The sequence below is a fragment of the Caretta caretta genome, chromosome 16, assembly GCF_965140235.1.
Source record: "Caretta caretta isolate rCarCar2 chromosome 16, rCarCar1.hap1, whole genome shotgun sequence".
Classification (NCBI taxonomy): Eukaryota; Metazoa; Chordata; order Testudines; family Cheloniidae; genus Caretta; species Caretta caretta.
The window spans coordinates 4,818,392-4,831,208 of record NC_134221.1 but is presented as its reverse complement, the minus strand read 5'-3'; the positions used below and the strand labels follow the sequence as shown (position 1 = coordinate 4,831,208).

Below are 12,817 nucleotides of genomic sequence, written 5' to 3'. Positions count from 1 at the left end.
ATCTTCTTTTCTCAAGACTAAACATGCCCAGGTTTTTTTTCAACCTTTCCTCACAGATGAGGTTCAACAAGGACAAGTGCAGAGTCCTGCACTTAGGATGGAAGAATCCAATGCACTGCTACAGACTAGGGACCGAATGGCTCGGCAGCAGTTCTGCAGAAAAGGACCTAGGGGTGACAGTGGACGAGAAGCTGGATATGAGTCAACAGTGTGCCCTTGTTGCCAAGAAGGCCAGTGGCATTTTGGGATGTATAAGTAGGGGCATTGCCAGCAGATCGAGGGACGTGATCGTTCCCCTCTATTCGACACTGGTGAGGCCTCATCTGGAGTACTGTGTCCAGTTTTGGGCCCCACACTACAAGAAGGATGTGGAAAAATTGGAAAGAGTCCAGTGGAGGGCAACAAAAATGATTAGGGATCTGGAACATATGACTTATGAGGAGAGGCTGAGGGAACTGGGGATGTTTAGTCTTCAGAAGAGAAGAATGAGGGGGGATTTGATAGCTGCTTTCAACTACCTGAAAGGGGGTTCCAAAGAGGATGAGTCTAGACTGTTCTCAGTGGTAGCAGATGACAGAACAAGGAGTAATGGTCTCAAGTTGCAGTGGGGGAGGTTTAGGTTGGATCTTAGGAAAAACTTTTTCACTAGGAGGGTGGTGAAACACTGGAATGTGTCACCTAGGGAGTTGGTGGAATCTCCTTCCTTAGAAGTTTTTAAGGTCAGGCTTGACAAAGCCCTGGCTGGGATGATTTAATTGGTGATCGGTCCTGCTTTGAGCAGGGGGTTGGACTAGATGACCTCCTGAGGTCCCTTCCAACCCTGATATTCTATGATTCTAAACCTTTGATCATTTTTGTTGCTCTCCTCTGGACTCTCTGCAATTTTCCCACTTCCTTCCTAAATTGTGGTACACCACTACTCCAGCTGGGGCCTCACCAGTATCTTGCATACAACACTCCTGTTAATACACCCCAGAATCCTATCAGCCTTTTTTGAAGCGGCATCACATTGTTGACTTATATTCAGTTTGTGATCCACTATAGCCCCAGATCCTTTTTGGCAGTACAACCGCCTAGACCATTACTCCCCATTGTGTAGTGGTGCATTTGATTTTTCCTTTCTAATTGAAGTACTTTGCACTTGTCTTTACTGAATTACATCTGGTTGAATTCAGATCAGTTCTCCAATTTGTCACGGTCATTTTGAATTTTAAACCTGTCCTCAAAAGTGCTTGTAACCCCTCCCAGTTTGGTGTCATCTGTAAATGTTATAAGTATACTCTCCATTCCATTATCCAAGTCATTAATGAAAATATTGAATAGTAGTGGACCCAGGCCTGACCCCTGTGGAACCCCACTAGATCCATCCTCCCAATTTGACCGTAAACCATTGATAACTACTCTTTGATTACAGTATTGCAACTTGTTTCACACCCACTTCATAGTAAATTCATCTAGACCACGTTTCCCTAATTTACCTATGAGAATGTCATGCAGAATTATGTCAAAAGCCTTACTAACATCAAGGTATATCATGTCTACTGCTTCTCCCCGTGCACTACATCAGTAATCCTCTGAAAGAAGGAAATTAGGTTCGTTTGGCATGATTTGTTCTTGACATCCATGCTGACTATTCCTTATAACCCTGTTATCCTCGAAGTGCTTACGAACTGACTGTTTAATAATTTGCTTCAGTATCTTTCTAAGTATTGAAGTTAGGCTGACTGGTCTATAATTCCCTGGGTCCTCCTTGAGCCCCCTTTTAAAGACAGGTGCTGTTTGCGCCCTTCTCCAGTCTCCTGGGACCTCTCCCATCCTCCAGGAATTCTCAAAGATAATTGCTAGTGGCTCTGAGTTTGCTTCAGCTAGTTCCTTAAGTACCCTAGGATGAATTTCACTCAGGCCCTGCTGACTTGAATAGATCTAACTTATCTAAACATTCTTAGAATCATAGAATATCAGGGTTGGAAGGGACCTCAGGAGGTCATCTAGTCCAACCCCCTGATCAAAGCAGGGCCAATCTCCAATTTTTGCCCCAGATCCCTAAATGGCCCCCTCGAGGATTGAACTTACAACCCTGGGTTTAGCAGACCAATGCTCAAACCACTGAGCTATCCCTCCCCTTCTTTAAGCTGTTCTTTCCCTATTTTGGCTTGTGTTTCTTCTGTCTGGTTGTCAATATTAATTTTATTGAGTATCTAATTATCATTAATCTCTTCAGTGAAGACTGAAGCAAAATAGGCATTAAGTAACTCAGCTTTCATGATGACCTCAGTTGTTAGCTCTCCTTCCCTGCTAAGTAGAGGACCTATGCTTTCCTTTGTCTTTCTCTTGCTCCTAATGTATTTAAAGAACCTCTTATTGCCAGGAGTAACTCATTTTGTGCCTTAGCCTTTCTGATTTTGCCCCTACGCACTTGTGCTTTTCTTTTGTACTCTTCCTTATCAGTTGGGCCATGTTTCCACTTTCTGTAGGATTCCTTTTTGATTTTCAGGTCATTAAATAGCTCCTGATGGAGCCATATTGGCCTCTCACTATTCTTGCTGTCTTTCCTTCGCATCTGAATAGTGTGCAGTTATGTGTTTAATACTGTCTCCTTGAGGAACTGCTCTCCTGAACTCCTTTTTCCCTTTGATTTTCTTCCCATGGGACCTTGCTCCACTTCTGTGAGTTACTCTGAGGTGTGACATTGCAGGGTGCTCTGTAGTGGCTGGGGGAATGTCACTGAAAGCATGGAGGGTGTTTGAGCCAGGGATGTCTGGCAGGGGATCTTGCCCAGACCAGCCTCCCTGCTGAGAGCAGAAACCATTACAGGGCCAGACTAAAGGGGCAAAAGACAGCAATCTCCTGGGCTCGCACCCAGCTATATCTCCAATGCCAAAGACCCCTGGCAGGTGTGAAAGGTGCACCCAGTGCCCTCCCAACTCCAGCTGAGGTTGTTCCAGCCCTCTCTAGTGGCAGAGAGGGAACCCATCGGAGATGCTCTCCCTCACCCAGCTGGCCCACCCTGGAGGTGTCTCCAGGCTGCGTACAGACAGGCAGTGGTGGAGCACGAGCAGTTAGACGTCTGATATCCGAGTGCCAGGCTGTGCTTGGGCTGATGGGTGCCAGGCTGTCTCCTGTGGGCATAGCTGCATCAGAGGCATTGGTGCTTCTGTCATTCTCCCCTGGGAATTCTGCCTTGGGAGGGCAGCTTTAAATTCCTGCCCGTGCTCCGTAGGAGCTCAGCTGGAGGGAGGCTGCTTAGGAGATGCTCTGAATCCGGTAATCTCCTAGTCAGCCTGGCCCCCTCCTCTCAGGCCAGCCCTGCCCACTTTCTCCGCTGCACCAGCTAGCTCTAGGCCCAGAGGGGAGTGGGGTTTGGGGCAGATTCTGGCAGTGGGGTTCACAGCCCGGGTTGGCCATGGAGCAGATGCCGGCAGGAGCGGTCTCAAACACTGGCACTTGGGGTGAGGTAGGGGAGCTGCAGTCAGGACAGGTGCAGGACTCTCGCTGGCAGGAGTGCCTTACTGGGCACTTGTCTAAAGAAGTGCAGCGCTGCCTGCTTATTTCAGCACTGGCTTGCGGGAGAAGGGACTGCTTCTAGGGACCCTGCTCCTTGGAGCTTCTCTGACTTATGGCCCAGCAGCACCTCAGCCCGTGCCAACAGCTGCTTGTGGGGGAGAGGCAGGGACGGGATTGGTGTCCTGAAAGGAAACCATTTATGGTAGCCACTCAGCTCCATGTGTGATCCATGTGTGGCCATCTCCCAGTGCCACAGGCCCTCTGGACCTTATCTGTCTGTGAGCTTGAGGATCTCCTGTGTGAGCAGAGATCATAAGGCCTTATTCTGTAGAGCCTACAAAGTGCCTGGTTTGATGCCTTCTGATGTCATAGAATAAACTGGCCTGTTGAAACACTAAATAACTGACCAGTGTGATCCTGCTCTCACCCTAGGGATGGGCAAGGTGCATTAGTTCTGGTGTCTACACCAATAACTGGACATGGCTGGCTAGCATGGGGTGTGTGTTTCCCTGCAGGAGGAGAAGATTTATGTTCAGCACAGAATTAGAGAGAACAAAGGACTGGTCTGGGATCTACTGAGCCGTGGGAACGCTCACATCTACCTGGCGGGGTGAGTATCTCGCTGCACCAGGAGCGCTGCTCTCCCACGGCAGCTCTGGATGCTGGAGCCTGGTTCACATTATAATTGGGCACCATCTTTCCTCTCATTAACAGGGTAGTGGTGCCTCATGTAAGAGCAAAAGACAAGGAATTACTTCCCCTATTCTGCAGGGTAAGCCCTTGTGGAGCTAAGAAGCTCCCATCAGCACGGGCTGCCAGGCGAGGCCCTAGCAGAGCGAAGTGGACTCAGCCTGCCATTGGCACAGCCGGCAGGTTCAGGAGCTGGCAGGAAGTGGTGTCAGGTAGAGTTGTAGGTCGGTTTGGTAGCTGGAAGCAGTTGGTTGGGGTTAGCCACCCTGCATACCTCTCCCTGTGGGATCGCAGTATTTAATGAACTGAGAACACACATTTCTGAGGGCCATGCTCATGGTATCTGAGCCCCTTGTACAGAACTCAGAAGTCCAGGGATTTCCCCGAACGGAACATACTGTGCTGATGGCCAGAGGACCTGCCTAAGGGACTGGGAGCTAGGGATCAATTGCAAACCGAATTCCAATAGTCCCCATAGGGGAGAGAGCCTGAATACGGTACCCCAACTGTGGTGACTTGAGGCTCTGTAGTGCAAGTGCGAGCCAGCATTATTACTAAGGAGATGACACTAAAATACCCTCCCCCTCTCTAGCTCCTTGTGAGTTCCACCCGAGCACCCTGGCCCATGTAACTCTGAGATTGCTGGGGCCTAGACCACTTAGGGCCTTATAAATAGCCAGAACCTTGACAGGCACGCAGCAGTCAATTGTCAACCAATGCAGAGCACACACAATATACCTATCTGTCTGCCCCGGGCACATCATGCACCAGCTGAAGCTTTCAGCCCCAAACAGAGCTACATTAATCTGGCGGAGGGTGACAAAGACCCAAGTGAGCACAATGTGGCCCACATCTGAGATGAGAGAGGACATCTGCCAGCTGCTGGCAGGGGCCATGATTGCTGTGTGGGACTACAGGAGCGGAGAGACAGCCAGCGAGACCCTAAGACTTCCAGTCTCCTTGGCAACGTGTTCCTGGTGGTCACTGCCAGTTCCTTCAGACAGGTGTGCTTCTCTTTGCCAGTCAGTATCCCGTCCAGCACAGCAGTGGTACTGCAGCTCACAGTATTTCATCCAAGCCTGCCCACCTGGCCCTCCCTACACACACAGCCCTCTGGGATCCCCAGGGTAAAGCCCAGGGAAAGGAAGAGCCCAACATAATCTTCAGGAAAGAACAAAGCTATTAAAGCCACGTCTCATAGGAGAGCCAATCCGATTCCAAATCACCAGTAGCCCATGTCAGTGCGCCATGTCAGACAGAAGGAGCCAATCCTCTGTGCTGTGGCTTAGGAATAGGAGCTTTCCTAGCTCCTTAGAGTCTCCTGTCTCGCTCCGTTAGTTCCTGGGAGAATGACTTCCTGGAGCAGCCTCCCTCACCTCTGGCCAGGCCTGCACGTGCTGCCTGACTCCATCACTGCCTTGCATCACAGCCAGGTTACAGGCTTGAGCTTTGTCACTGGCTAAACGTTGCGCAGCTGCCTCGAAACAGCTCCTGAGATCTCTGCCCAGAACCCAGAGCTCACGAATTCTGATCTGAGCCCAGTCAAATCCCAACGGTTGTTAATCAGAGAGTGGGGTCTAGTGGTGAGAGCAAGGAGTGGGAGCCAGGAGACCTGGGCTTATTCCTGGCTCTGCTGCTGACTCACTGGGTGGCCTTGGCCAAGTCACGTCACCTGTCCACCTTCATTCTCCCATCTGTTGAATGAGGGTAATACTTGCTGTCTCGCACGCAGGGAAGTTACGTGGCATTGCTGGCGTCTGTGAAGTGCGGTGAGGTCAGCGGGTGAATGGGGCTAGGGGAGGCAGATGTAATTTCTGTCCAGCACCCGGAGCATGTAAAGTGCTATGTTAACACGGAGCATCGTTAGTTCTGTCCTCATTAATAGCAATAGCAGGAGGGTCTGTTCCTCCTCAGCTTCCTGCCAATCCGCAACAAGAACAGGAACCTCTCCGCTGATCCCGGGGGTGAGACTCCCCTGCATTCCTGGAAGTACACACTATGTCTTCTTTGGTCACCCAGGAAATGCCTGGACTAAGCATCCTCCCCAGGAAACCTCTCCTGCTGGCTGCCTGGATGAGCAGGGTCATCTGGCCGAAAACTGGATGGTTCAGGGAGCATTTCAGAACTCCATCATCCCAAAGAACAACTGGTCACCGTTTTCAAACGGAGGAGCCGAAACACAGCACCTGGCCCCAGCGCTAGGACCCAAAGGGGAGGGAGACCTGTTTGCTGGAGGATTGGGCATATGCCTTGTGTGTGTGGGCCCAGAGTCTGCAAGTCACCAGCACTGTCAGGGCTGCACGTATCCTGGCTGTCTTACTGCCCCTAACCCAAGGGCAGCCCCAGCCGCTTCCTGCCACCCATGTCCGTGAGTCTGGGCACTGTAGTAACCACCCCCTACTCCGTGTTTTGTCTTTTGATGGTGGTTGGTGTTGCCAGACAGTCCCCAGAGTAGGTGTCCCAGTGGCCCACGCTAATCGATTCCCAGGCCAGTGGGGAACCCTGTTGTGACATACCCCGGGCACAATCTAGACGAGCGAGTAGCTGAGTCACCCCTGCCCTCTAACATGGGCTGCCCTTTACACTGCTCTGCTGCTGCGGCAGCTCACAAACAGCCTCCAGAAGGTAAGTCACTCCCAGCTTCAGCCGTGTTACCTGCAGCCAGCCAGTCACGCCCAGGCTCTGCATTATACTTCAGGATGACCCCAGCACACTCCCAGCCCCAGGCTTTCCCCAGAAATGTGTGTCTTGTACTGCCCAGCCCTCCCCTGGACAAGACAAGCTCATATAAAGTCTGTCATTGTATTAACAGAAATTTTGATATGTACCAACCTTGCTACCCCAAATGGAGTTTCCCAAACACTCCAATTTAAACACACTGGCTTAGATAAAACAATATAACAAGTTTATTAACGACAAAGAAATAGATTTTAAGTAAATATAAGTAATGAGGCATAAAAGCCAGAAATCAGTTACGAGAAAAATAATGATAAAACGCAACTAATGGCTAACTTAACAAACTCTGTTAAACTCAACTTGAATTTTTTCTCACCACATGCTCTCAACAGTCTTACTGGCCAAATATCTTAAGCCAAGACCCCTTCCTCTTTGTAATGGCTGCGTCTGTTGTTCCTTCTGGTGCAGTGAATCGATGCACAGAAAGAGAGAGGAGGAGGGGATCCATTGCGGTGTCTGCCCCTTCTCTTATCGTCCTGTCCTCTCTTTGAGAAGCATGTCCTGCTGGGAGCATGGGAACTCCATGCTGTTTCTCTGCTAAGATATAGAATTTTCACACCAGCCCTCTTTCCTGCTAAAGAATGGCCACTTAGCAGGTTGACTTAGCCCATTGACCTTGTTTACACGTGGCAGAGGTGTCAGCTCGCCCTTTGTCTCCAAGGAACTGGTTTGGCCACTCCTCAGACTTGGAACATGTGTGAATAACGTCATACAGTGGAATCTTCCAAATTCACATACAATGTTGCCACACATATTTTACTAGGACAATAATGACCAGCAAATTATGAGCTTTCAAATGATACTTTGCAAAGCATGCTGTGTACAAAGATTATTACAATAGTGGACAGGGGCATATTCTAGGGGTGACCAAACTGTGACTCGTGAGCTGCATGCGGCTCTTTTACAGTTAAAGTACAGCTCACAGAGCCCCTCATACCCCCCACCCATTCTCCACTTGTGGGGAACTTGGGACCTCTACCTTGCAGCAGGGTGGTGGGGTAGGGACTTTTGCCCAGCAAGGAGGGTGGTGGCGGGGCTTCAGCCCTGTGGGGTGCACCTGCAAGGCCCTGGGGCTTCAGCTGGAACAGAGCTGAAGCCCCAAGCCCTGGCTGGTGCCTCCTGCAGGGCAGAAGCCCCGAGCCCCAGCAGACACGTCCCAGCTCTTGAAGTTCTGAAGATTGTCATATGTGGCTTGGAGGGTCAGTAAGTTTGGCCACTCCAGGTATATTCTGTCACACCTATCACCATCCATTCTGACCCGTAGAACGCAGGCCATAGGACTGCCCTGAATTAATTCCTGTTTGAACCTAGTGAAGATCTTTTAGAAAACTTCCCAACCTGGATTTAAAATTTTGAGGGTCAGGTTCATTGACCAGCTGCTTGGCAGAGTTGCACAGGCCTAGACTCAGAATGGTCTGAGATACAAGAGAAATCCCACAGTGTCTTTGACATTCTGCAGCCCAAAGAAGTGGATACAGCGGCCGTACCCATAAATGAGGGTACCGTAGACCCAGCAAAGGACCTTGGCTAACTCCTGCGGAAGGGCTGATGGCAGGTATTCAGTTCCGCAGAAAGGACTGCCCCCCATCATGGGATACAGACATCTGGCCAAGTCCAGGAAACATCTGAAGTTTCAGACAGTGACACGAACCTCCCTAATGCCCTCCTGAGATCCTCCTCAGTAGCTCGTCACTCTGGCCTTACAGGACTTCACAGTTCACCCAGCTTGCAGGGGGACCGTTGCTTCATAGTAAGGGGTGGACAATATCATTACCCAGTGCTACCATACAGCCTGTCCATGGTCCCAAGGGTCTTCACTGAATGCCTGCCTGTATGGGCATTCTGCTCAGGACCCTGGGAGTCTATGTATCCACGCTGGATGACTGACTGATTTAATGTAGATTGTCTCAGGAGGCCTTTCAGCTCTTACGGTGGTCAGCAAATTGATTCCCTGCCAGAATCCATGCTGGTGCCTAACCAAAGCCATGTGAGTTTATAAGGGCAGCCATGGACTCCAAACAAGCCAACACTCTCCTGCTATCCTGACCCTCTTCTGCGCGCTACAGAAGATCCGTGGCAGCCCTAGATAAGCCGCTATCATATTCCACCGCCAATTACTAAGTAGTGAGGGATATCTCCCACCTAACAAATCCCTTTAGAGTGATTTTGATCACCAAGGATCTTCTCTGAAGACAATGGATGTTTACATATATACATGAATTAATACTTGGAAAGCCCCAACAATCCACAGAGCTGCTTTAAGACTGCTGCGCTGTGATGAAACAGCATGGCTTTATACTGTGGTTTGTGATGTGATGGGGGGTGGGTGGGTTGAGCTTCATGACTCTGTAGCTGGCTGTGTCCTTGGTTTTGAGTGCTTGAGCTTGGAGCTGAACTGTGAGATAGTGGCCCCGTTTGCCAGGGAATGGACACAAGGGCTTTTAGAACCCAATGTTTTGTTTGGGGCTGTGTATCCAGGGTAGCCCCCTGAGCCTCCTTCAGTGCAAAGCCAGGCAGGCTGCCGCATTGTGCCGAGGAGTCTAATGCCTGGGAACCCCTGCTCACAGCCATGTGCCTCAGCTGAGTACCCACGGGCATATACTCCCTGCTGGGTGTCGGACCCTCCCTTGTCTGGCGAGCACATTGGTTAAAGTGTAAGCTGCTCTGCAGGGGGCTTGTGTCCAGCAATGTGCCCATGGGCCCTATGCTGCTGTGCGTGGTTGTAAAGCCACCGTGCAGGAACTGACCCACAAGGCAGCCAATGGGTTGCATCCAGGTGAGCCAGGTTAGCTCTGCTGGGAATAGCTGTGTGCTCATGGCAGGGCTGGAGAAAGGGCTTGAGTGTAGCTCCGATGAAGCTCGCCTTGTACTGGTCAGGGCAGCAGAGCTGGTTTTGGTCCCAAGACCGGGCCAACAAAGCTGAAACCAACCCCTACTGTGCAGCTCTGCAGTAGGAGGGGTAGCTATAGTGAGAGAGCTGTATCCAGCCCAGCATGGGGCCTTTGAGAAGGAACTGAGAGGACTGCACAGAAAGCCCTGCCCCAGCCCCATCGGCAATAGGAATGAACAGAACTGGCCTTACGGGGGAGCAGGGAGGGCAGATGTGTTGAGACTGTCCTGTGTTCTGCTTTGCAGTTACAATAGAGACTTTCTCCCTTCCAGAAATGCCAAGCAAATGCCAGCAGCAGTAGCAGAAGCTCTAAAATCCATGTTGCAGTTGGAAGGGGACCTGTCCCCTTCAGAAGCTGAGGAGTATCTAACAGCCTTGGAGAGATCCCATCGCTTCCAGATGGAAACCTGGTCGTAAGCCTGAAGCCGGGCCTGGGACTGCCTGCTCCTAGCCATTCCCCCACGCAGCCGAATACTTGTAGCTATGTGGGAGTGTCCAGGCACAGACAACATCCAATAAACCCGTCAGCACCTTGTATCAGCCTCACACTTCAGTCTGAGGGCATCTCAGCCGGCACAGTTGCCCTGCCGGTGCCAGGGTGTCGGTCCTGGATGTGGCTGGGTTTGTCCCCACACCAGCCCCTGCACCCATAGCAGCAACATCAGTGTCCCGCACGCTGCCCGTCCACCTGCGCACCTCACCCCTGGCCTGGAGGGGGTGCTCAGTCTCCTTGCCAAGCCATGGTGGTGCTTTGCCTGTCTAGGCCAAGGCCCCAGACTTCTCACGCTGGCCACAGAACAGCTGTTTGATGGACTCAAGCTGGTATCTGTGGAGTTGGAGGCCAAGGGGTGTTAGCGAGGGGCTGTGTAAATACGTGCTCTCTTCAAGAACAGGAAGTTTCTCTTTACCTGTCATCTTTCCTAGGCAGAGCTCAAAGCACTTTACAAAGTGCTGAGTCACGTTATTCCCATCTCTGGAGAGGAAACTGAGGCACAAAGAAAGGAAATGGCTTGCCCAAGGCTAAGTGAGTCCATGGCAGAATCATGAGTATACCCAGTCACCCGCCCATGTAAACAAAGCCATTTCCTCTCAGAGAGTCTGCCTCCTACTGCAGAATGGTGGGGTCATGCAGGGAAGATAGCGAGTCCTTGAATACTTGAACCAGGTGTCACTGACGCCAGTTCATGTTCCGGAGTCTGCCAGTAGTGTGAACGCATGACTCAGAGAAAAGTGAGCTTCCCCATTCCTCCAGAGCTGAGCCGACACCTGCTAAGGACAGTTTAAATGGGGCATTAGTAACTGGTTCCCTGCCCAGTCCCCAATGGCCTCCTGTATCACCTCTGAGCTAGCAGCCCAAGCAGCCAAACCTCCTCCCACGCAGTTCTGTGCCATGCAAGCAGCTGAAAGCGGGGCGGAGGGAGGGGGCTGCTGTCCAGTGGAGCTACAAACCCAGTGAATTTATGCAGGACCTGCACTTGGAATCTGGAGGGGTGTGGGGGCTGCGGTTTAGCTGGTCCAAGGGCCCAGTCCCAATCAAATGCAGCCGCACCTGGAAGGGAGGACTTCTCCAGGAGCCACATTCACTCTCAGCAACAGCTGTGTGGAGGGCTGCTGGTGAAGGTAGCCAGTGCTTTCACTGGACACTCATGCCCAACCCCTTCCTATGCTCCAGGGGTGCTGGCACACGGGTCCCTGCTGGCAGTGCAGGCAGAAAGCATTGAAAAGCAGAAAAGGGCCTGGAAGCAGCGTCTGCACATCCGTGCCTGTGCCCCACACACCTTCATGCTCTAGGACAAAGGGCCAGAGGGAGGGGTGCACGTACAACCACATGTCAGTTCCTTCCCATATGTCTCTGGCTCGAGGTGGAGCGTTACGGCACTGCTGGTTAGCTGCACAGCTCACTTTGATTCTTTTATTTCTGGACGTGTTTCTTCTTGTTTTGTTTGTTATTTAGCACAGACTTGTGTGTTCAGGGGCTCCCCGCTCCTTTCTTTGTAGTCAGGGCCTGCTTTGACCTCGGGTCCTATTTGTTGGTGGCCTTTCCCAGGTGGATTAGGCCAAAACCCCTGGGTTCAAACCCTGCCAGACCTATCACAGACCATTCTGGCTGCCTCCGCTACCTTGGAGAGCCCCACATCCCATCTAAGTATAGGGGCTGCTCCAGCTTAGAGAGCAGATCCAGGGAGCTGAGGGAAGACTTATGGAAGCCGCTCCTTATGGAGCGTTTCCTGAGACCTGTGGGGTCTGATTTCCTCTCCCCTCCACCCCCGTACATCGGTGTAGCTGCTTGGGGAGCACTCCAGTGGCTGAAGAGCTCATGGTGCAGCTTAGTATACTTCGAAGCTTCAGAGGAGGAAAAGGCCCCATTCACCGGAAAGAGAGACTCAAAGGAAGGGAAAAGTCTCCTCTAAGGCCAGGGAGCAAGGAGGCCTCACATCCTGCTGTGGAGACTGCTGAGGCTTCTCCCAGCCATAGGACCAATAGGAATCCTCTGGCAAGCAGCCCCGGGATCACAGCCCTCCAAACATGGGGTCAGCTTAAAGGAAGCCTCTTAGACACATGCTCCGGTATCATCTTTCCCGGGTCACAGTCACAGAGAGCGCGCGAACCGTTCATCTGTACCATCTCCAGCACTGCTCAGCGTGCTTCACCCTCAGGAACAGGGTCCAAGTTCACCATTACCAACCAGGTTGCTCTCCCGTGAGGATCTCTGAGTCATGGAAGAATCCGAATCCCCTCTGCTGAGGGGTACCGACAAAGATTGCTTGCTGGCGTAGTAGGAAGAGGCCTGAAACACAAGCCCATGTATCAGAAACCTGGTATGAGGCCTGAGGCCTGGGCTAAAGTAGACAAAACTTTGCTGCTATAAAGCAAAGTTAAGTTGTGAGCAAGAGGCAGCCCTGCTCACAGCATCTGGCAAGAACAGGGCTAATATTGCAGAAACACACTCCTAAGTGGTGCTAGGCATAAGAATATAAACACAAGCACATTCCAGAA

The 12,817-nt window shown here is 51.3% G+C and overlaps 1 protein-coding gene across 3 annotated transcripts in view; it reads left to right on the top strand.

Moving 5' to 3' along the window:
• The window catches only part of NDOR1 (NADPH dependent diflavin oxidoreductase 1), a 53,184-nt gene extending 42,829 nt beyond the window's left edge, over window positions 1-10,355 (top strand). For all 3 annotated transcript variants that reach the window (XM_048822668.2, XM_048822667.2, XM_048822670.2), the window contains exons 14-15: window positions 4,020-4,114; window positions 10,093-10,355. In XM_048822668.2, coding sequence (XP_048678625.1) covers window positions 4,020-4,114; window positions 10,093-10,237 — 240 coding nt within the window. In that variant the 3' untranslated portion in view covers window positions 10,238-10,355. The remainder of the gene's footprint in view (window positions 1-4,019; window positions 4,115-10,092) is intronic.
• The last annotated feature ends 2,462 nt before the right edge of the window (window positions 10,356-12,817 follow it).